Source organism: Nilaparvata lugens, chromosome 7 (assembly GCF_014356525.2).
Source record: "Nilaparvata lugens isolate BPH chromosome 7, ASM1435652v1, whole genome shotgun sequence".
NCBI lineage: Eukaryota > Metazoa > Arthropoda > Insecta > Hemiptera > Delphacidae > Nilaparvata > Nilaparvata lugens.
In genome coordinates, this window is record NC_052510.1 from 57,508,432 (window position 1) to 57,534,833 (window position 26,402).

A 26,402-nucleotide genomic window follows, 5' to 3' on the forward strand; every position below is an offset into this window, starting at 1 on the left:
GTCTTAAGTTTTGAATATTGTAGTACGGTAAGGACCATAGGTATGAATTTGTGGTAACTATTTGTCAATAGATTCAGGGATAAGAAGCATGTATCACTGTTATTCAGGTGATGCTTGAAATCCAAATGATGTTAATAATGAGATATGTTTACTGTTCCGGTAGCAAGGAAACATAGCCATTCATGCATAAGCTCGCGATAGGCCAACTGAATCAATAATATCCCAAGAACTACAGTGCATTGAACACCCTTTCAATTCAAGTCCTATTATGAGATGCTCAGCTCGGTCGTTCACAATAAAGTGAGTAACAAAGTGTACAACAAAGGCCAGAAAAAGGATTGTGGTAATTTTTTTAGCGTGTCGAAATTTCGTTTCGCCCTAGATGGAAGAGAATCGTGCAAGATTTGATTTTGGAAGAACGCTGTATAGAAGGAAGCAGTGGGACCTGGCAGTCTGCTATGCTGAGAGCCCTGTGGTGGGGGAAGAAGCATGCGCTCTGTACGCTGCTGGCCTCTTGCGGCCGGCAACTCAACTAGCCATTCCAGGAGTAAAAGTGTGTTTAGTTTATCGGCAGCAGTCAGTCTTTGCGTTGCTCTCGTGCAGTAATGAACCTACGCCGGGCGCTGAGCGAATTGTACTAACGGTCTTTTAGTATACAACGTATTTCACTATAAGAAAATGTTAAAGTGCGTGCTTTTTTCAAATTATATCATCAGTAGATGCTAGTAGTGTTAAAGTTTGTTGCCGTTGATGGATAAACAGTGATAGTTGCATTTTTCGACTTGGATTTGTTGAGTTGTGTTTTTAGTTGGATCGACCATCACTAAGTGTGGACCCGTCTGTTGGTATTTAGATGGGTTAAGTGATGAGATGAAGCCGATTGTCATCTGTCGGTTTTTGTGGTGATGAAGTGACCTGGCAGAATGGCTCTTCTGCGGGTATGTGCTCTGTTGGTGGTCGTGTGCTGGGTGTTTGGCGTCGCGACTGTGGCGTCGGTCTTGGCTGACGAGTGCCAATGGTCGTCCGAGAACAACGAGACGCAGTCGCGTCTGAGTGCGTCGTGCAGTGTTCGTGCCCTGGCCAATATCACCTCCGGTCTTCAACCGGATTCCACCGTCAAATTGCGTGTCGCGTGCATTGATTCCCATCTCTACGAAAGCCTGCTTCCTCCAAAAACCTTCCACAAGTTCCACATCCTCGAGGAGCTAACGATCGTCGACTGTAAAGTGCTTGAACTCCCAGTGGACGCTTTCGATGGATTACGCGATTTGAAGCGTCTCACATTTTCAACTAACAACATGGAGTGGGGTCCGGGCAAAACTCTCGAACTGATACCCGGCTGTTTTGACGGGCTCAAAGAGCTGCAAACCCTCGACCTCGGCTCCAGCAATGTGCGTGCCATCCCCGAGGACGTGTTCTGTACCCTGGGCAATCTACAGGTGCTGAATCTGACCAGAAACAGCATCCGTCTAGTCGACGCCCTGGGTTTCTCTTCCTCGCGGGTCGAGTGTGGAGGCGGCATGGATTTGCGTTCCCTCGACCTCTCCCGCAACGACCTCCGTTCTCTCCCCGACAACTCCGCCCTGGGACGGCTACGTCGTCTCCACGAACTCTACATCCAAGACAATTACATCTCAAAGCTAGGACCCGACTCTCTGTCCGGTCTAACCTCACTTCGCGTTTTCAATGCCTCCAACAACAAACTTGAAACTCTCCCTGAGGGTCTCCTTGCAAGTTGCCGTGAATTACGGGAGATCGATTTGCAAAATAATTCACTGTACGAACTAGCTCGTGGACTGTTTCATAGGTTAGAACAGCTTCTTGTACTAGATTTGTCCAACAATCAGTTATCCAGTAATCAAGTAGATGAAGGGACGTTTGTGGGACTCATAAGACTGATCGTTCTAAATTTATCGCACAACGCCCTCACTCGTATTGATGCAAAAACCTTCAAAGACTTATTCTTTTTGCAAATTCTAGACCTCAGGAATAATTCAATTGGTTTTATCGAAAACAACGCGTTTTTACCATTATATAATTTGCACACACTGAATCTCGCCGAAAACCGTCTCCATCATATCACAGCCACTCTTTTCAACGGTTTATTTGTCCTCACTAAACTAACACTCAGTAATAATTTAATTGTGAACATTGACCCGCAAGCTTTCCGTAACTGTTCCGATTTGAAAGATCTTGATCTCAGCTCGAACGCAATTCAAGAAGTTCCTGAAGCCCTCAGTGAACTCAACTTCCTCAAAACATTGGACTTGGGTGAAAATCAAATCAGTAGTTTCCGTAACGGTAGTTTCAAAAATTTACAACAGCTGACTGGATTACGTTTAATTGACAATGACATCGGGAACCTCACCAAGGACATGTTCTGGGATTTGACAGGGCTTCAAGTTTTGAATCTGGCCAAAAATAAAGTGCAACAAATTGAAAGAGGAACTTTTGAGAGGAATACACAATTGGAAGCGATCAGACTGGATGCAAATTTTTTGTCGGATATCAACGGTGTTTTCTCAGCTTTAGCTAGTTTATTGTGGTTGAATCTCTCGGAAAATCATCTAGTTTGGTTTGATTATGCTTTCGTTCCCACAAACTTGAAATGGTTAGATGTTCATGGAAATTACATAGAAAAACTTGCAAACTACTATAAACTTCAGGATGAGTTGCACATTAAAACTCTTGATGCTAGTCACAATAGAATAACTGAACTGAATGAACTGTCTATTCCTAACAGTGTTGAAGTGGTTTTCATAAATAATAATTTTATATCTCAGGTGAAAGTGAACACATTTTTGGAGAAGAGAAATTTGGCGCGAGTTGATATGTATGCAAATGAGTTGACTAGATTGGATTTGAATGCTTTGAGATTGGCTCCCGTACCTGAAAATAGAACTTTGCCTGAGTTTTATCTGGGTGGCAATCCATTCCACTGTGACTGTTCCATGGATTGGTTGCCGGTAATCAATAACATGAGTTTGAGGCAGCATCCTCGGGTAATGGACTTGGAGAATGTGATGTGCAAGATGAGCTACTCAAGGGGCTTAGTGCACTTGTCAGCCGTCGATTCCCGTCCTTCTGAGTTCCTGTGCAACTATGAGACGCACTGCTTTGCACTGTGCCACTGCTGTGACTTCGACGCCTGTGATTGTGAGATGACTTGTCCGACTAACTGTACTTGCTATCATGACCAGACGTGGAGCACAAACGTTGTTGACTGTTCGCGACAAAACAATGACCAAATCCCGAGACGAATCCCCATGGATGCTACTCATGTGTATTTGGATGGAAATAATTTGAAAGAGCTTCAAAATCATGTGTTTATTGGGAGGAAAAATATGAGGACTTTGTTTGTGAATGCTAGTAGAATTCAAACTATACAGAATAGAACTTTCAACGGGTTGAATGCGTTACGTGTGTTACATTTGGAGGATAATTTGATCAAAGAATTGAAGGGTTATGAGTTTGATCATTTGTCACAGCTACGTGAACTGTATTTACAGAATAATCAGATTGCACATATCGGTAACTCCACGCTTTTCCCGTTGAAATCGCTGGAAATTTTGCGTTTAGACGGGAATCGTTTGGTGAGCTTCCCGGTTTGGCAGTTGACGCTGAACTCTTATCTAGTCGAAGTAACGTTGGGCAACAACCGATGGAGTTGCCGTTGTAAGTTCCTGAAAGAGCTGCGATCGTGGGTGTCGGATAACTCGCAGAAAGTGGCTGATAGCGGAGACATCTGGTGCTATGCGAACGAAACTAGAACACCCTACCGGCGGGAGGTAGATCTGAATAACACGGCTTGCAGCGATTACTACTCGGACAGTTCCGTGATACAGAGTCTGATTGTTTCCGATTATTTGCCGATGGTGATAGTGACACTGTCGGCACTTGTGATTGTTGTGGTTTTGAGTGTGGTCATGTTTATATTCCGTGATTCTGTGAGGGTGTGGTTGTTCTCGACGTATGGTGTGAGGTTGTTCCAATTCAAAGCGCCGTCAGCGAAACATTACGGGGAGGATCGGGAGAAACTGTATGATGGGTATGTTGTGTATAGTCCGAAAGACGAGGAGTTTGTGTTGCAAAGTATTGTAGCGGAGTTGGAGCACGGTAGTCCGTCGTTCCATTTATGTCTGCATTATAGGGACCTGCCACACTCGGCGGCGCCCTATCTGCAGCACACGTCGCCCGTTGTCGTCGAGGCGGCGGAGGCCAGTCGGCGTGTGATACTCGTGTTGTCGAGGAACTTCCTCCAGACCGAATGGTCGAGGTTCGAGTTCCGTTCGGCGCTGCACGAAGCGCTGAAAGGTCGAGTGTTCAAGCTGGTGCTGGTGGAGGAAGGGAGTATTCTCCCAGAGGCGGAGCTCGACCCCGACCTGAGGCCTTACCTGAAGACGGGCACGCGGATCCGCTGGGGCGAGAAGCGGTTCTGGGAGCGGTTGAGGTATGTGATGCCCAGTGCAGCCAGTGATAACAAGCGGAAATCGTGTAACTACAGGAGAAACATCAACAACTATAGCTTGGACTCTGGGCCAGGGCACAACCACGCGTACCTCCAGGAGAAAACTCTACAAACTAACTACCCTACACCCGAAAACCTCCCTCCAGCATACAAGGAGGACGCGAACTATTCGTCGGCGACAACTGCGACTCCCTCGCCAAGGCCGGTGCATAGACACCACGGCTACTCGAACCCCGAGAGACCATCGAGTGAACATATCTACTCGTCGATCGACTCGCCAGACTACACCGGCTTCGAGAGGAGTGACTCGCGCACGCAACAGCGCTCGCCTGCGCTCAATAACCACCAGACGCATCAACAGCCTCCAGGCTGGCGGACGGCGGGAGCTGCCGTCGTCAACAACGGCGGAGTGCAGGCCTACCTAGTCTGATGCACGTTATCCTTACTCAAGGTAAACACCAACTACAAACATATTCTTATTAAAGTGAAAATATTTTAATTTATGTAAAAGTGATAATTTTTCAATTTAGTTTATATCATAGAGGGCGATTTTTAGTCCTGCTACCCAGTTTTCAATAAAATACATAAAATCTGATATTCATTAGTTCATTTTTTAAGCACTTTGATGAAAATTATCAGGAGAGAAAATGTGAAAGTGATAATATTTTTATTCAGTTTATATCATAGAGGGTTATTTTTAGTCCTGTTACCCAGTTTTCAATAAAATACATAAAATCTGATATTCATTAGTTCATTTTTTAAGCACTTTGATGAAAATTATCAGGAGAGAAAAATGTGAAAGTGATAATATTTTAATTTATGTAAAAGTGATAATATTTTCATTTAGTTTGTATCATAGAGGGTTATTTTAGTCATGTTTCCCAGTTATTAATGAAATACAGAAAATCTAGTTAATTTTTCCAAGCTCTCTGATTGAAGTTATTAGGAGAGGAATATCTTACGAACCCTGAACTATTTTCTACCGAATTCAGAGAAAAGATAGCTAAGATAAAGATAAAAGACGATAAACTTTAGACGATTTTCTACCTTCGAGAAAAGATAGCTAAGATAAAGATAAAAGACGATAAACTTTAGACGATTTTCTACCTTCGAGAAAAGATAGCTAAGATAAAGATAAAAGACGATAAACTTTAGACGATTTTCTACCTTCGAGAAAAGATAGCTAAGATAAAGATAAAAGACGATAAACTTTAGACGATTTTCTACCTTCGAGAAAAGATAGCTAAGATAAAGATAAAAGACGATAAACTTTAGACGATTTTCTACCTTCGAGAAAAGATAGCTAAGATAAAGATAAAAGACGATAAACTTTAGACGATTTTCTACCTTCGAGAAAAGATAGCTAAGATAAAGATAAAAGACGATAAACTTTAGACGATTTTCTACCTTCGAGAAAAGATAGCTAAGATAAAGATAAAAGACGATAAACTTTAGACGATTTTCTACCTTCGAGAAAAGATAGCTAAGATAAAGATAAAAGACGATAAACGCATGGTATATTTTCTGTATGACACCAAGTCATAGTTTAGTTTCACTTTTCACATCCACTATTTTCACAACACTATTTTCAGTTCAAAATTCATAAAATTGGTATTAGGGAATTTGGAAGAATATCAACTAGTATAATCAAGTGAGAATATTACACTTTTGGCGAAGAGCGTTCTTATAAACCGAAATGACTTGAAAGACATTTTTTAATAAAATTCAACACCAAAGATTCAATCTCCAATGAATGTCTGTAGCAGAAATATTAATCCTCATCCCAGACCTAGCAACGTTAAAATATTGTCTTGTTGTCTTCAGGGAAATACGAAACAACCAATAGTTTCTTGAAATTCGGAATTTTTGTATATCTGTAGCAGAAATATTAATCCTCATCCCAGTATCTAGCAACGTAAAAATATTGTCTTGTTGTCTCCAAGAAAATATGTATCAACCAGTTTCTCGAAATTCGGAAATTTTGTTAGAATTAAAATCCCAAGTAAAAGTTTTATGGAAATCGAGAAGGCTAGATTCCCTAGAATTGAAAGAATAACAACGAATTAATCTTTCAATTCAAGGGAATCTAAATCCTAAGTAGTATTGAAAACAACTTCCAATATTCCATAAATAGATGTATGGATTCAGAAATGGATACTTCAATCCCGAATCGTTCGTAGAAAGTTAATCTACAATGAAAGCCTATTGATATTGTTCTGTCAAATTTCGCAAACTCATTATTAGGTTAGAGAAAAATAGAGTCAATTCCAATAGAAATCTCGTATATTTGTCATAAAAAGGAACGGTGGGCATTATTATTATATTCTAAAATAGGAGTCCCAATTCATATTACAAAATTCTAGCAGTGTGCTCCAATAGTCAAATACTAGTGAAGTCGATTATGAAATCATCTACCTATTTGGGATAAAGTTTGGATAAGGAAATAGCTCACTTTCATAGAATACAACGATTTCTTACTAAGTTAATTCAATAATGTTGGTTTCACAATATAAACTCCACTTGAGTAAACTGTATAATTTTATTGTGATTCAATGCCTTCAGAAATCTATCTTCAAGGTGACTTGAAAGAACTACAATATTATTTAAGGGATCTAATTTCTCTCAACACTAGAAAAACAGGTTAATTTTTGTTTGGAAAATCTGCCTCTAAATTAACTCAATTTTTTTGCTTTGTATTTTCAAAACCTCTGTCGTCCGAAACTGAATGGACTCCCATAATAGCATACCAATTAATAAGATTCGCCAAATTTCTCAACTTATAATAACCCTCGTAATTTTCACTAATTTCGGTTGGGCTACCGCCTCCGAAATTACTTTCAGTTAGTAATGATTCCTAAACGACCAGTATTCTACTGAATGGAATGACCCTTCAGAGTTAGAAATATCTTTTATGGCTACCCATTAAGTTCCTACCTGCATGTAAACGTTGTTAAAATGATTAACAGAAAAACATTTTCAATATCTCCACGTCCAACTCACAAAAATCCTCAAGTAGTTCCACTCTGGAGGTCAGTCTATTCTCTAAATCGCCAACTCTTTATGCGAAATAACCGGATGAGAGTGGTAGGAATAAGTAATTAATATAATGGACCACGTGCAATGGGCAGAGCTTTATGTGACCTGGAAGTATTTCCAATTTTTGGAAGTTATGAGGCTGCTTGTCTTGCATATCTTCACCCAAATTGACTGAGAGAATAATTATTTAATGCTGGTTGGGAATTCGTTTTCTGCTTGAATATTTCCTCCCAGAGTGAATTAAGAGAAGTGAACTTATTAAATGTTTTGTATATAATCGTGAACTACGAATTGTCCAGTGATTAAATACTCGAAACAAAATGGGATTGTATTTTGTAGTATCTTTCAAAGTTTTGTATAGTGAGTTTTGACAGTACTTGATCAACTTTGGTTTTGCTATCCTTGTCTATCATTTGACAAAGCCGGTGGTAATATCATTTTCCAGGTCCACAACGATGCCAATTATGTTTTTGACAGTGTATAAATATAATTAATTAATACAGAGAATCGGCATCGCTATTCTTTTATCTTTATCCACTGCCATTATAACGTGGACCTCACTATAGGAATTGAAATATGTGATCGTTCGAAATAAAGAATATTTTGTAAGTTTTATATCAATAATTTGAAGCAGCCTGAAGAAATACGACAATAGTCATAAAATGATTGTATTGATTGATTGATTAGCTGCCTTTATTGAAGACCTAGGAGGGCGAAGTTAGGGCGTAGCCGATCCACTCTTACACTTAACCCACCTATTGTGTAGAACTGTAATGTTCCGAATTGTCGATGATTGAGTGATTAAGTTTTTGGAACAAAATAGGATTGTTTTTTGTAGTATATTTCAAGGTGTGGGAATTGAAATGTGTGGTAGTCGGAAATGAAGAATATTGTGCAAGCTCTGTATCAATAGTATGAAACAGCTTGGAGAAATACGACAGGGTTATTGCTCTGAAGCCGTAGAACGGCTAAGAAAATACTTAATTTCCTTCCAACTTTTCCCTCCAACTGCGTAGGCTCCTGATTCATGCTCAATTAAATCAAAAGAATATGATGAACGTAGAAAGTAGGGAAAGTAGGAATAAGAAAAATAAGTTTCGACTCGCAGTGTTGGGAAAAGTTTAATTCGAAAAATTCCGGGTCTGTTTTTTACGCATGAAAAATTACTGTAGAAACTCGGTCGGATGGTGGTTTGAAATTCAGTTATAGCGTGCAATAGATTGCTGAACAAACTTGAACTTTGTTCCTGAAACTCCAACAGTTTATTAACTGCAAACGTTCCCTGTCCAATGCAAGCTAACCTCAATTTAACTTAATTGAAGTTACATAATTTAAAATGATTTTTCAGCTCGGGCCAGAACTATGAGCTCCTGAGAACCTTAATTATTCATTCTGATATTAGAAGTGAGGTCCAAAGTACACAGACGAGAAATTCGTTATCAAAATTTGATGAGACTCATATTTTTTAATAACATGTTCAATAAAACTCCATGCAAGTCCTTGTTTATTTTACTGCAGTACACCAATAGCTACAGATATCTTAATGAGAATTGTCTGTAAACTTTATAATATATCTCATTTTCACAAACCAAGTGTAAGAGAACTCAACCTTTCTCATTAACTCAGCACATTTTTCTTTATAATATTGTAGCAGGGTGAACTTGGGGGAAAATAGTATAAACAGAGTATAATTTATTTATCTTCATTGTGTGTAAATCACAAATACAAACTCCACATAACCTTTGGACTGTTCATTTTAAATTGAGGTTAAAACAGTTTTGGGCGACGGATGCCTGTTCTTAACACCTGCATTGTATGCTATTGTCCATGAATGAGTAAATAAATGAATAAATAAATAAATAAATTTGTTCTCATTCAATGCACTTAACATTGTAATGCCAATGTTATTACATTAGTGTCATTTGCATTGTAAATAAATCAATCAATTCTATATTAGGAATCAGTAGTGATACTATAGGTCCAACTTGAAAATCTGAGTGCAAGAAAATACGAAATCAGGGTATATAGTGAACAGTAGATTAGTTTTTATCAAATAAAATCGCTTGATAAATCCTCAATTTTACTTTTTGTTCCATCAGTGGTAACTCATTATTTCATAAATCAATATCCACATGGCCAATAATTGGTCCAAAGTTCTACCAATTCATTCATAAATATACAGTACATTATCTCAACAATTCAGTAGTAGTTTTACTCATTTTGTAGAAGCTGATGTCATTCGAATAAAACTTGATTGATTAATCATTTTTCAAGTGGTTTTCGACAAAGCTATAAATGAGGAGTATTCATACATTTTCGTCGCCTGTTCCCTTGCATAAAAACTGATAGAATAGAGAAAAAAATGATTTCAAAATACTGTATATATTATATACTTAATTCAATTATATATGATTAAGAATAATAATTATAGTCCAGTGACAAGTCTAGCCAATTTTTATAACTTAATGTTAAAAATGCTAGTTTACAAACAAAGTAGTTCATGATTTTTCCGTGTCCTGTTAATAGAAAAAATGCAGAAAAGCACTCAGGCAGTCTCCATTGGATGAAATTAAAAGGATGCCACGTGATGAGTTGAGGGAAACGGATATTAGTTTGTCCAAGTCCAGTATGATAGCTCTGTTTTAACGATTTTTCCAACAGAATGGTGAAGCTTCAAAATCCCATCACAGTTTCCTTTCTCTCTCTCAAACACACAATCTATCTTCCTCTCTTTCTCTTTACTCCACTCAATATTCGTGTACTCTGTTGTTACAGTATTGTCTTTCATAATATCATATCAATTAAAATCAAATTTTATTTCCAATACTTACAGAAAAACACTCACATAAATATGTGTGACAGCAACAAGTAAATGGAAATAAAACAACAAAATATAAAATATAATGGTTAATCAACAATCACTAGTCGCTGACACAATAATCAATAAAAAATACAAAGTAGATGAGACGAAAAATAACATCCCGAGACTGTGCGGGGGGGTTGGAGTATCAGTTTTGTATATTTATCTTCCCATTAATTCATTTGGTTATTTCTTATAAAATATAACAGAATTCAGAACAAGGCCTGCTAACTCAAGTAAAATATTATTATTAGAAAATATTCATTTTATGGTACAAAATACTACAATCATGATAAAATTATGATATTTAAGAAAAAAATTGGCTGAGCCTGTACTATTCCTCTTCAAAAATGTTGATAAAGAGTCAATAATGTTGTCCAAAGTTTGAGGTTATGATATCATACACTGCTTCTTCACAAGATTTTTAGTCTAGAAATAATGATTTAAAGATTTTGAATTTTGAAGGTCGACATAATACTTCAAATGAATCATAATATTAAATATTTAATATTTAAATACTATTAAATTATAGGAGACAAAAGAAAACATCCCGAGACTGTGTGGAGGGATCAGTTTTTATAATTATCTTTAAATTAATTCATTTGGTTATTTCTTATAAAATATAATAGTATTCAGAACAAGGCCCGCTAACTCACGTAAATTATTATTATTTCCTGATTTATTTCTCTTTCTTCTCTATTAAACCAATTCTATTTGGCACTGAAAGTTATTCCCAAATACTCTCAATGAGACAATTAGCCTACTAATTATTATTAAACGAAAATCCATTAGCATTTCAATAATTGCAATATCTCAGTAATTTCCCTCTGGAGACAATTACTTTAATCCAGTGTACAACTGGTACTCATTCTTATACATCCCATGTAGTAGTCAATGAAAGATCACTATCATTTCTACGATTCTCTTGATAATTGTTAGAAATTCCAACCTGGAAAGTAGTGTGCCATTGGCTTTCATCAGATCGGAGAAGTTGTTTGGAACTTCGGACAGATTTATTTGCATGCATTCGGCAGACAGGTTTCGTACAATCACCACCATCCACCTATAAATTGTTGCCATTAATATAACAATAAATAATAAATATCGCTAAAGGTCATCTCATAAATATTCGTGGAACCTTTTGATCTCTCGCCCTAGCCCACTAGTCCGCGGTTCTCCTGTTATTTGAACGAGCGAATTCCTAATAACAACAAATGAAGACCTTTCTCGGTTTTTCTATAACTCGGACCACTGTTCCATATTTAAATCTATTGCAATGGTAGATCGTTGATCCTCTTCAAATTGTCAGCTGTACTCTTTATTTATTTATTTATTTACAATGCAAATGACACTAATGTAATAACATTGGAAGATAAAATAATAAGATAGTCCTTGTGCGATTTTTCTTCCAAATTTATAGGTGACAAAGTCCAAGATAAGGTTAGAATTTCACTTGTACAATTTTTATAAAATTTTAATCCAAAATAAACATGAAAACTATAAATTTTGAATTAAGATGGCTTGAATTAATAAATTGATTAGAAATATTCCACTCAATTACCACTTATAACGAATAATATTGAGTTTTTGTGTAGTTGAGAAGTTGATATTGTGGTAATTATTCATATTGAATGATAAAGACTAAGAAATTGTCAAAAAACCACTAATTTATTGATAATTAGAAAGACCGGTTTCTGTTATTACACCATTGTCAATCTCTGATAAACTGTTTAGTCTTTTTCATTTAATATTGAGTTATTTAAGAAAATTTGGAACCATTCAAGAAACACAAACTTGTACTAACTAAGTACTTAGTACTTGTACTAAGTACTATCATAGAGTAAAGCCAGTTACACACCAGTTATCGAACAAAAATCACACTATGATTATACGTGATCTTGATGAGATATCTAGATTTAGATACCATAGTACCAGAGACAAGTATTATTTAAACAATACAAGTTCAATTCAATAATTGACCGAGCGAAGTGAGGTCTAAGATTCAAGTCGACGGTTTGGCATTTCTCTTAATGTTTAAATGTTTATATGTTGCGCATTTACGGCGAAACGCAGTAATAGATTTTCATGAAATTTGACAGGTATGTTCCTTTCTTAATTGCGCGTCGACGTATATACAAGGTTTTTGGAAATTTTGCATTTCAAGGATAATAGAAAATGAAAAAGGAGCCTCCTTCATATGCCAATATTGGAGTAAAAATCAGACTATAGAATTATTCATCATAAATCAGCTGACAAGTGATTACACAGATGTGTGGAGAAGCCAGTCTATTGCTGTATTTCCATAAGGTCTATAGTTTCAATCAGGTACTTGTGGATGAGAATACTGCGTGAGGTCTACTGTTCACAAAACTACTAGTACAAGAAGTATTCAATGGTATCTTTAAGCCAGTTACATACATCGATTTTGGATGTGCGATTTTCTACCACCCTTCTCATTAGATGAAACAGATGATGATTGTCTAGTTCTAGTAGATTTCATAAGGATGACAAAAAATAAAATCAATATGAATTTTATAAATTTTGTTGTACGTCCAGCAATTGGTGTGTGTGTGTGTAGATATATAGTACCATTTTATATCACTAATTTTATAACAGATTGACTTTCATCTCCCTAATTTTGTCTCATCATGCCGTATTAGAAATGGAATCTGTAATATTTATAATATGAAATATCAATTCTCAATGAAGAACCAGTTCATGTAGAGTCTAACTGGCTTTAAAATACCATAGAATACTTCTTATATTATTTGAATTGTACGTGCTTTGTTTGAATAAAAATTTGATTATTTTTATACCATAGAATACTTCTTATATTATTTGAATTGTACGTGCTTTGTTTGAATAAAAATTTGATTATTTTTCTCTAGTACTATGTTATCTAAATCTAGATATGAAAACACTTTCGAAAATATCACTTATTTATTGTAAAAATTACAAACATGTTTCAACGCTAATGGTGTCATCTTCAGTGTGAAAAATTCAAAACTTTGAAATTAAAACATGTTTGTAATTTTTACAATAAATGAGTGATTTTTTTGACAACTACCCAGTGTTTTCATCATGGATAAATATCACAACTCACCAGAAACAGTATCTGAAGTAAATCTAGATGTCTTATCGAGATCACGTATGTATGTGATTTTTGTTCCATAGATCAAGTTATAAATCACCCCGCTTTTCAATTATTGGAATTGTTTTTCAATATTCTAGGACATAATCTCATAAAGTATCACCTAGCTTATTGGTTCAGGCATATTGCGTGTTGCCATATCAGAGCGGCAACTTGACATCACACCATATATCAATCACTACTCGACTTCTCATTGTTTTACATGAAAATTGAAACAAAATTGTTCACTATGTCTCGAAGGGTTCTTGAGTTGATTCAGCAATATTGAGGCCCGGTTGCACAAAAGCCTGTTACTTTTAATCATGATTAAATTCCACAAGAGTCAATCAGAGAAGGTTTGAGAAGAAGGCTTCTGTGATTGGTTCTTGTGGGATTAAAACTTCACAGAATTCTGTGCAACTGGGGTATGAGTTAATGAGATGATCTGGAAAACTATAAGAAATTATGAAACTTAGCAATATTACGACTCACGAGATAATCTGGGAAACTATGAAAAATTATGAAAACTATGAAACAACCAAGAGCCAATCAGAGAAGGTTTCTCTGATTGGTTCTTGCGGTATTTAATCGGGATTAAAACTTCAGTAAGAAATTAAAACCTATGGAACTTAGCAATATTACGACTCACAAGATAACCTGGGAAACTATGAAAAATCATGAAAACTATGAAACAAACTTTTTTCAGTAGGTACAGAATGCAGATTCTACGACTTTGTAGGTTCTGCGCCCAAGTCAATTATAATATGTAATTTTAATGGCCCATTAAAAGTGTTTCCACCTTGAAACAAGAACGTTCTTTGCAAAGCTCATTAGTAAATCAAGAAAGTCTTGGTGAAGAAGCGTATTTTATAGGTAAACAGAAATACTTCCTAATTAATGTTGAGTCGTGTATAGTATTAAATTATCTTAGTTCTCAGTTGAAATTATTTGATCCTTCTGCGACATTATTCTACAATGAATCTTATTATTTAATCTTTTAAGATGATCCAATCCATCAATTGGATTTCATTAATTATTTGGTAAAGGAGTTTGCTTTATAGATGAATAGAAGATACTTTCCAATCAATTTAAGTTAATGTACTCAGAAATAGAAAGATAAATAAAAATCTTAGTCCCCTTTTTTGAAATATTTAATCACAACATGTTTCGGACATTGATGCCATTTTCAAGTGATATGAAATAAATAAATAGATACTGCTAGAAGATTCTTATTTTGATCATATGTTAGTGTATTCATATGATTTTATGAACTAGTACTATAAATTATGGATTTAAATTCGCATAATTCTATCAAAAATGGGATTATTGGTGTCTAATTGGATTAAGTTTATTATTTTATCTCTGTTTAATTTTGCCGCTTTAATGTACTCGGTTATCTTTGTTTCCAATGAAAGAAGTTCAATGTTTCATGACATTATTCCTAGATAGAAATATTAATTTCTCATCCTTTCAAATATTACATGACTAGACAATAGCTATCAAATGATAATGATATTCACATTAATGATATTAGTAAACCATAATATCAATAACCATCAAATTTATAAATTATTAAACCTTTTATTACACTAATATCACTCCATAATATAAATCAATTTCAACCATTTAACCATGAAACCAAATTTTTCCAACTTTAACCTTCTTTTTCTCATTCTTTCTTCTTCTTCTTCTTCTTCCTCTTATTTTTCTTCTCCTTCTCCATCACCTTCTCCTCCTCCTCATCCTCCTCCTCCTCCTCCTTCTCCTTCTCTCCTGCCTTCCACGGTTTAGGCATAACTGCCTGTTCCAATCTTTGAAATATCCTTATGCAAATTGAAATTTATCTCTATAATTCTTCCTATATTTGTGACCACCTTATAACCTAACTAATCTAAATCACATATTAAATTATATCCAAATGGGTTATAGAAGAAGTCACACATCAATTCCGAGGGAATTCTTGTCACCTGCTAAATTTGTCCTGCTCATCATGACACAATGACATAGTATACATGTCACCATTCAATCTCGTCATATTTGATGTAGTGTCAGTTTCATGTATGGTCTTTAAACAACATTATTGTCCTAATCATTATACACATGACATACACGTATGACGTCACCAATCCATCTTGTCATATTTGGTGTAGTGTCAATTCTCTGTATGGTCTTGAAGCAACATGGAGGTTCAAGTGGCCATAGAGTCAGTTACAGAAATCGTCTAATATGATATGTATGTATCATCTATAGTCAAGTTATATGTAAGACAACACTATTTAATAGAGGCCCAAGTAGAAGCCTCCTACATTTCTCTCTCTTTAGCATTGCAAACCTCTTTGTTGCACTGTGATCCTTGTTCTAGTTGATCCGACATTCCCCATGTAAAGACTGATGCATTCCGGTACAAAAATAGCTCTCTGATAGTGATGTGTTGAACACACTCATGTTAGTGAGAATCAGAATAGCTTGTTTCCAGACAATCTGAAACCATGCAGCTATGCAACGTGTGGAACTTTATCCCAGGTGTCAGTTGACAGTTCTCGAAAAAGCTCCACTAATTTGATAAGACACTTTCTTGGTTCTCTGAGTGCTCATGTGAATTTTTGAGTGTTGCAGTCTGTTTTTCAGTTGAAGTGAGTTTTCCATTTTTTTATATCCATCTCATCTCTCATACTGAATTATCCTTCCGTTTTTAGAATGTTGTATGAGCTGATGCTTCACCAATAAGTGAAAATTAAAGCATTTTTACTTTCCTTGCCCTATTACCATAGGTAAGGAAAGTATTGCTTTCCGAAAAAAATTAAGGTACCCCAATTTCTAAACTTCTATACGTTTCAAGGTCCCCTGAGTGCGAAAAAGTGGTTTTTGGGTATTGGTCTGTATGTGTGTGTGTGTGTATGAGTGTATGTGCGTCTGTGTACACGATATCTCATCTCTTAATCAACGGAATGACTTGAAATTTGGAACTTAAGGTCCGTCCCCTATAAGTATCCGACTCGAACAATTTCAATCAAATTCAATTCAAGATGGCGGCTAAAATGGCGAAAATGTTGTCAAAAACAGGGTTATTCGCGATTTTCTCGAAAATGGCTCTAACGATTTTGATCAAATTCATACCTAAAATAGTCATCGATAAGCTCTATCAACTGCCACAAGTCCCATATCTGTAAAAATTTTAGGAGCTCCACCCCATCAATGCAAAGTTCCATTTTAGATTCCCAATTATCAGGCTTCAAATACAATTTAAACAAAAAAAAATCAAGTGGAGTAGATTGAGCATGAAAATCTCTACAATTAATGTTCAGTAACTTTTTTCACCTCAAATTGCAAAAAATGCTTTAAATTCGAGAAAATGTGATTATTCAATTGCAAATTATTGTTGATTCTATTATATCATTCACTATGAAGAGATAGCAGACCTCATGTGTGTCTCCAGCGTTATTACCCTGTCACCAGCTGGCTCAAATCTTTGAATAGTAGACTTGAGATGCGCGGGACACTAGCGTGAGGTGATCAATTATTCTCATAACGGCAAGGAAAGTTGTGTGAGTGCGCCACATCAGATTTTTCATTGTAGGTGTAGTGCCAGTTTTCCTTGCGTGGTATTTCAATAGATAAAGAAGTTTATTAACTTAATACATCTGCTATCATCATTGAATAATATGTAGGCATACAGGGGTTTCATTATTGTTCGTCATCAGTTTATTATATTCTCCTGATTGGAACTCCTGGTTTTCTATGATTCTTCATTATCTCTTCAAGCTGCGTTTACACCAGAGCTATTAACAAAATGTTTATTTTTCCGTCCTTATATATTATTTTAAATTAAACGGAGCTTGACATACACATATGCACATCATTTATATGATAAGTTCAATCTAATAGAATCTATAGGGACGGAAAAATAAACATTTTGTTGATAACTTTGGTGTAAAGGCAGCTTAACTATCCTCCTGATTCAAACTTATGATTTTCTATGATTGTTCATCATCTCTTCTTTATATACTCCTCATTCAAACTCGATGAAACAACTGGATTAAGTTTTACTTGCCTATAATGCCTATCATTTGCCTTCTATTATGCCTTTGGAATGTCTATCATCAAATATAACTATTAACTTATAATAGTAATACTTATTAAACCGGCTCACATCTATTAACCCTACTTATTAAGGTATATGTCATCATCCCGTTGTTTAGATGACGCTGACAGCAGTCAAAACAAACCGTACAAACTTTCAAACAACGTTCATGAGTTGAAAACTTGTGCTTGCATTTAGAATAGAGTCATAATAAAGAGGTAGTTTCTATGCAGACGGTGAGAGATGTTTCGGTTAAGCAACTTGAAATTCAGGGGTGGACCTCGGCAAGAACTCAGCCTCCCACGCCGCTCGGAGGTCACACTGTCAGAGCGAGTGAGAGGGAGATGTTAGAGTAAGAGGGGATGAGGGAGTGTGAAGATGTTAGAGAAAGAGGGAGGTCAGAGGGAACGAGGGTGGTGTGTGAGGGGAGGTGGGAGAGAAAGACAGTCAGCGGGAGGCTCTCTTTATTAATATCTGTTGTTTCCTGACAGCAGTTGAAGAAATAGTAGGAAAGAAAGAGAGAAACGATAGATGGAGAAATAGTTGGAGAAACAAAGACGGACGATGGATGATGATCTGGGGGAATCACAGATGGCAAAATACAAGGAGAATATGTGGAAAAGAAGAGGAGTATGGCAAGAGACAAGGAAGAGACTGGTGGGGATATGTGTAGAAGATATATAGAGTAGAGAAAGAATCTATATAACATATTTAAAAAAATATTGGAGTTCAAATGTTACAAATCAATGAGTGTGGAAAGAACTTCAAGAAACATAGATGTCATAAGACGAGAGGAATATGTGGATGTGAGGTGGGAATGGGGGGTATATCTGAAAAAAATGTAGAGTAGAGAGAGAGAGAGAGAGAGAATCAAAAAAATATTGAAGTTGAAATGTTACAGATTCATTGGTATGAAAAGAACTTCGAGGGATACAGATGGCAGAAGACGAGGAGGAAGATATATGTGGAAGTAAGGAGGGGACTTGAAGAAGATGTAGAATAGAGAGAAAGAGAGAATCTAACATAATTCAAAAAAATATCACAAATGCTATGTGTATTGTAAAAACTATCTTGCCTCCTCCAAACTTGAAAAAATGTTTAGCTTATATTAGAAAAACATGTTAATGAACTGGGAACTGAGTGACGTAATAATATATATTTATAGAGAGAGTGAGAGATTTAATGGTTCATTAATGAATCTAGACGTAATAATATATAGAGATTAAGATATTTAATGGTTCATTTATGAAGCTGGAGATCTAGAAAACCTCTGGCAAAGTGGAAGAAGAGAAGTCTATAATATAGGGTAGAGGTTAGTATACTATATTATATTCTCTATGCCTCTGGAGAATCAAGGAGAGAAATGAGAATACATATGGATTGAAATGGTAGATAATGTAGATAACTGAGAGGGATAGAGATACAGGGAAGAGGTTGGAGGAATAGGGTGAAGAGTGAGAGAAAATATACTGGAGTCTAGGAGTTGAGATGGTGACACGGAGCAGAAAAAATCTCCTGGATGTAAGATGGGAGAGAGGTACTCTGTTTCTCTCACTCTCTGTCTGTGATTGAAGAATAAAGTCTATCTCTTTCTTTCTCCACCCCCACACCTCTTAGAGGGGCAAGGACCAGATTAAAAGGCAGTTATAAGAAAATTGTTGGACACGAAACGCCACTCTTGGTGTGTCAAGTTAAGTCACTCGCTGTGTTCCTCCTGACGACGCTGCGCCTGTGTGAGTGGTGATAGATACTGCAGATTCGTTTTTCACCCCTGAGTGTTTGCGTGTGTGTGGGTGTGGCTGTGGGAGATTGCGCGTGCGTCTGTCATTATAAGCACGATGTGACAAAGCGATAACTTGAGCTATAAATTAGCCCACAAGCTGGCATCTGACCGAATGTGACGAAAGTTAAATATGATTTATTTGATCATTTTATAGGGTAACTATTGTCACACGCCATTTGAGTTTTATTGTTAGAGATACTGGAACCATAGAATAACCAATCTGTGATCTGCTGGAAGTAAATCACATATACAATTTGTATAAAGCTGATTCTAAAAGCTTTTTTATCCTTGATTTCAAATTTCGAGTATAGTTGTGGAACATTGTAGTGTCATTACCACCTTGAATAACATAACACATTAGGGTGTTATCAAAAGTTTTCAAACTTTTTTGAAAAGTTTCAAAAAAGAATAAGGTTAAAATTTCACTTTCACTTCAAAAAGTCCAATTTCCACTTCAAAACTAATGACTAGACTAAAAATTTTGAAAATTGATTAAAAACAAAAATATTTCACTCAAATCTCTATGAATTGGAAATTTTTGAGTAATTTTGCAAAATTTTGAGCCAGGAAAGAAATTTATTTTTCGATGCCTTATGAACATTCTTGTTTCTTCATTCCATTGAAATTGATGAGTGTTCAATTGTTCAGATACAACTTTCATTTTAATTCATTAAAATAACTACCGCAACAAAAATGATTTAATAGACTATGGCCCGGTCGCACAACAGCCGGTTAAATATTAACTGTGATTAATTTCACGAGAACCAGTCAGAGAAGGAGTTTATGAAAGGACGGCTTCTCTGATTGGTTATCGTGGAATTGATCACGGTTAAAATTTAACCGGCCATTGTGCAACCGGCACTATGGGCTTGTTTGGAGTTCTCCCACGTTGATTATAACCGTTTTTTGAAAAAAAACAACATTTTGCAAAACTTTCGTACCCATAATGTGTATTTTAGGAGTAGGCTACCATAAACAGGCTATAGGAGTACCCTAAACAGAGTACTATTATAATTTATGTAAATATTTTCACCTATTAGTATCTATACAAGGTTGTATTGGCTTTCAATTACCTTTTCATCAAATTCTTACTTTCAGGGATATTTCTCGTTTTTCAACAATAACCAAAAGTTTATTTTTATTTATTTATTTCTTTACACATTGATATAAACAATATCATTCTCAACTATGAATGATTGGGAAAGGAACAACAGGCTTGAAGCCCAAAACTGTTCCTTCCCCAAATTAAGATAGATATGGTCCAAAGTTTATTTATTTATTTGTTGATATAATCACAAATCATATGAATATGATCGGGATAGAACAACAGGCATAGCCCAAAACTAGTTGTGTAAAACTAGTAAATTTCAACTTATATGGCAGTGAATGTGACATATTTCTTCTATGTTTAGTTTTGAAGCATCTAAATTTGAAAATCTACTTCATGAAATACTTGAGGACTGAAAATTTTGTGAATTGGAGAACTACAAGACTTAACCTATTTCGGACTATGTGTAACCTTATCTAAACTTGAGAGAGGAATAGCACAAGGTTACCTTATTTTTCCTCTACCTATCATTTTGATAATGTTCTTATTGTACAAATGAATAAAGAATGAATGAATCATCAAACTTTCTGTATTGTGTACAAACCTCTCACACCTGTACCACAACAATTGAAACTTAGTTTGCCGATTCATCCGTTTTTTCGAGTCAGTTTACAAGTATTGTAATCTCACAATAGTAATTTGGATGCTAATATAGAAGTGGTGTATTTTATTCTTCCCTATTTGAGATATTGTACTGTTATTCTATGTATTTCATTCTTCCCTATTTGGAATATAGTCATGTTATTCTATTCTGTCCGAAATGGTAACAGAGAGAGCCTTCCACATTCTTTTGAAATATCACTGGAATCAATACCACTCTACTAGTAATTTGACACCAGGTGGCAATAATCGACCAATCGACCAATCGACCAATAGTTCCATCCAACCACTACACCAAATAGGGACTCTCGGAAGCCTAATGTTTGTGGGAAACCTGCATGTTATACTAAACGTATACGAGCTTCGAGTTGCTGGGAGTTTGCGGTTTGCACCATGAAGTCATGGATCGTTTTTGGAGAATTGCTCGATCATTGATATTCTCCAAATATGGTCTAGATGAGTTTATATTCACCAGATGTAACTTCAATCGGTTGAATAGATATGGGGTATTTGTAACATGGAAGATGTTTTCCCATCCTAGATAAGCATAAACACTTGAATGAACTTTGGAAGACGATCTGGTTATGCTGAGTGCAAATGAGATCTCTTCTTCATCTTTATCCTTCTTCCTCCTTCTAGTTTTCTCCTTTCAGCACACTGCCATCCCAGTGTAATCGATGCCATTGAGATGCCTTCTCGATGATATAAGAGGTTAGTGACTTCTTTTTTATCATCCCGACTTTTCTATCCTCTTCTCCTCTCTCATTTCCTATCCAGTTTTTATCTTTTCCAATCGTTTGTTTTTTCTCTCTCGTTTGCTTCTTATATCTTAACACCTTTACAGCCCAATCATTACTTCAAGTCGATTCTAGTTGAGTCTACTGCTAGCTCTTTCTACTTCTTCCAATCTTCTAATCTCCAGTTCTGTCTGAGGACCAATTATCCTTAAGATTTACCGATAACTATGAAGCTGTCATCTTTATCGAGGAAAGATAATCAGGATGAAAAATCTTATAAAAACCTTTATATAGGTACTTCACATCGTGTATTAGTATGACTTTTCACTACTTATACTAATACTGCATTGCTGCATTCCATTTTTATTTTTCTCATGTTTCCTCTTGCTTCTTTGTCCGCTTTTGAAGACGTGACTTGAAATGGAGTGGATTGAAAAAATGAATTGAAGACTTGACATAGATTCGTCTTGTGACGTTCTGCAATGAAAGAACAAACTAAAATCAGAATAATAGATTTATTACTATAATTATAATTATCATAACCTGAATGATAATAAACTACAACCAAAATCCTTGAAAAGGCTACCACAAACAACCAACTTTTCTGACATTAGCCTCCTATTTTATTCCACCTTGTTTATTTTTATTCTCCTTTTTAATTTTTATTCCTCCTTGTTCTATTCCACTATGCTTTTGCAGTAAATTTATTGAGTTCATTGAAAACCCTTTTATTTTCAAAGACTTTTGTTATTCAATATTGATCTCTCATATTTATTACATTTTATTGTCATTTCTTGCTTCAATTCTTTTGTTATCTCTGCATATTTTGTATTGTATTGTTTGTTAACGATGTGGTTAAGTGGTAGAGTGGACATTATTGTCCAAACTTCGCCATGTCAACAAATGAACAAGTCATCCTATTCTGTTTCAGAATAATCCAGTCACTTTGAGCTTCAAGTGTATCGGTTAATGAAGTATATAATTTATTATCAATGATTCTCCATGATTTAGTAATCGAATATAACCTAGTCGAAAATTCTATTACTTAGTTCACACTGTAACAAAATATTGAACAAACTGTTATGGTAGATGATTTCTTCAATTAGGAACAGTGGTGGGCTTTAAGGTAGTTGTTCCTTCCCCAATAATTTATAATGAGTTGAGAATGATATTCTATATGAATAAAAATAGAAATCCAAGTACCCTTTTTAAAATGTTTGTGTAGTTAAATAAAAAATGTTTACTCAATTGTTTAATTGTAGTTAAATATTAAAATTGTTTACTCAAGTCTTGATAATGGCATCATATAGCCGAAACATGTTTTGAGTAAACAATTTTAATTATATTTAATTTATATTTTTAATTTTATTTTTAATATTTTAATTTTAACAATTTAGATTTATATTTTTATTTACATTCAAGAGTAGCCCTAATGAAAAAAAAGACAATTTAGGATTTTCGTTAAATAATAATTATATATTAATCAGCATTTCAATAAATGCATTCTCCATTTAATTACATCTGAAAAAAGACAATGATATTGTATCTATGAATGTCCCTATCTATTTATCTATGAATGTATTATTCATAAATAAATTATCAGTGTCTCTTATATTGGTCGTCAGCCTCTGGTGAGGTACATGTGGTAAAAATTTATGCAGTGGATTTATGTATCCAACGAGGAAAGAAGGAATTCATAGACTGCCTTCTCCCATGCACATCACGTCTAGGGAATGGTCTCCACAAAGAGTCGTATTTAAGAATGGCAGAGAAAATATTACCCTTCGAAAATATTTACATCTAGCTGCTTCCAATGCTCACAAGATGTTCGCGGATGTAAATTAGGCGAATTCTTTTATCTTTTCCCCTCCCGATAATTGCTTAATAATTAAGAAGGAAGAGAATAAGTTATAACCTTTGTGTTCTCTAGCACGAGGAACATCTACGCCGTATGCATTTTTATCATTCGCTTTTCTGATTCTCTCATTCTCTCTCTCTCTCTCTTTGAATATTTATCTCTTTCTTCACCACCTCTTCTTTATCCAGTTTCCTCAACGACGCCATACTTCTTTCCTGCGTCCAGTTTAGACTTAAAACAGGAAACGGCACAAATTTGCAATTTAAATTAGTTTCGCTGGAATGAATTTATTTATTAAAAACAATACTTCGGTGGTTAAATAGTGTGTAGGTGAGGAGGTAGTGTCGCAAGCTTATGCAGTAGGTTGGTGCAACGATACCCTTGTTTAGAGGATCAAAGTATTCCCTCAGCGCTACCTACACTTCCTTTGTGCAAAGCACAATGTAAGCTGTGTATAAGGAACAATGCAATGAAACCATTTACTGGATAACTTTCATCTATTTAAAGGTGCAGGAGTATTACTTCTCTTATATGTGACTCTTTTTCTTTTGTTTCTTCTCTGCATTCAATGAGTTTTTCAATTTGTAAACAGTAGAAATTACTGTAGATTGCAGATGGCCTCCCCAAATTGTTTCAAAATGATTTTTCAAATTGTCTTTTTTTTTTAATTTGTATATTAAACTACAGTAAACATTTCTGTAGATTTCGTCTATGCATTCAATGATTTTTTCGATTTGTAAACAGTAGAAATCACTGTATATTGCAGATGGTCTCCTCCAAATTGTTTCAAAATGATTTTTCAAATTTTCTTTTTTTTTAATTTGTATATTAAACTACAGTAAACATTTCTGTAGATTTCGTCTATGCATTCGATGATTTTTTCAATACTTTTAACCAGATCACTCCCGTGTTATCGGATGGGAACGTTAAACTGTAGGTCCCGGCTGAAGTATGACAGTCATAAGGCCCATTGACGGCTTAAATTATATATATACTCAGGCGGTGGTACCTTCCCGCAAGGGACTCCCCACCTACAAAAGCCATACTAATTCACTTTTTAATACTTGTAAAAGTAAAAAGCTGAAATTACTGTAAACTGCAGATGATCTCCAAATTGTTCCAGTTTGAAATTGTTTTAATTTTTTTTTTTTGAATTTGTACAGTAATCTACAGTTAAAAGCACTGGATATTCCAGATAGTATCAACTGAACTGTTGTAAGTTAATTATTTTTCTTTTCTGCAATGTTTCACTTCATCCTTATTTCAATCAAAGTACAGGAAGTTGAATTACAAGAAAGTAAGCTATAGTTTCAAATATTCGTCCAAATACTTGAAAATCGAGAGTTACAAATGAATCACGTCCTTCGGAGGAGACGATAAGCCGTCGGTCCCGACTACCTAAAAAGTAGTCGACATCTCTTATCATCATCCCTCTCACTCATTACCCACGCACAATCCTAAGAGCTTATGTGAGCTTCACCCTCAGTATTCAAAAAATAACTGTCACAGCCTCTTTCAAGAAATAGTTGGCAGAAATAGTTTTCCATGAATAAGCTTTTACAAAGCTTATGTGAGCTTCACCCTCAGTATTAAAGAAAAATAACTGTCACAGCCTCTTTCAAGAAATAGTTGGCAGGAATAGTTTTCCATGAATAAGCTTTTACAAATATTATCTTGAATCAAGTTTATTTATAGTAAGTTTCAGTTTGAATATTCTCCGGAATGACAACCTCCTGTCCACATGTTTCATATAGATCTCATATTATGAAATCCTAGTTCATCCTTGTTTTGTAAAATTTGTATTACATATAATTATTAGAAAATCGTTAGAAGTTTTCAGCGATAATTCACCCTTGATACTCGTATATCACCATCGCGATATTATCCATATTAATGAACTTAGAAACTGACTTACCAAAACTGTCCAAATCCGCGCAGAATTTGATTGATTTGGTCCATATTGAATTAGTGTGCGATGTCAAATTTGATAACGAACTGAGGAAAGATGGGGATACATTCCCATCTCCGTTCTGTATCTATTGATAATGTGTATCAACTGAGTTTGATGTGTGGGTATCCCTCTGAATAAATTCGGTGATGACGTCACCAATCAGCACCCATAATAATGCAATAAGGCTTGATACACGATTCGATCTGTGATACAGTATCCTTCATGAATGATACAAAAGCAGAAATGGACAGTTTAATTTGGTTTGTGTGGACTTGCTTCTGAATCCAAATAAATTCGGTGATGACGTCACCTATCAAGTTAATGATACACAATTCGATCTGTGATACAGTATCCTTCATGAATGATACAAAAACAGACAATTAAGTTTGATTCGTGTGGACATGCTTCTCAACCTAAATAAATTCGGTGATGACGTCACCCATCAGAACCGATTATTATAATCCAGTAAGGCAAGTTATTGATACACAATTCGATCTGTGATACACAGTATACCACATAAATGATACAAAAGCAGAGATGGACAGTTGAGTTTGATATGTGTGTGGTGGAGATGCTTCTGATTAAATGGATTCGGTGATGACGTCACCAATCAGCACTCATAATAATGCAGTAAGGCAAGTTAATGTTACACAATTCGATCAGTGATACAGTATCCCAGATGAATGATACAATTCTGGCTCTAAATTTTGTAAAATTACTCAAAAATTTTCCAATTAATGGTGATTTGAGTGTGATATTTTTGTTTTTTTATTCTGTTTTCAACCGTCAA

At 35.4% G+C, this 26,402-nt stretch overlaps 1 protein-coding gene across 2 annotated transcripts in view; it reads left to right on the forward strand.

Moving 5' to 3' along the window:
• The first annotated feature begins 566 nt into the window (after positions 1 to 566).
• LOC111056401 (toll-like receptor 7) overlaps positions 567 to 26,402 on the forward strand; it is a 258,473-nt gene continuing 232,637 nt past the window's right edge. The window contains exon 1 of one of the 2 annotated variants that reach the window (XM_039433246.1): positions 567 to 4,919. In XM_039433246.1, the coding sequence (XP_039289180.1) occupies positions 924 to 4,898 (3,975 nt within the window). In that variant the 5' untranslated portion in view covers positions 567 to 923 and the 3' untranslated portion in view covers positions 4,899 to 4,919. The remainder of the gene's footprint in view (positions 4,920 to 26,402) is intronic. The other variant, XM_039433247.1, reaches the window with a different exon arrangement.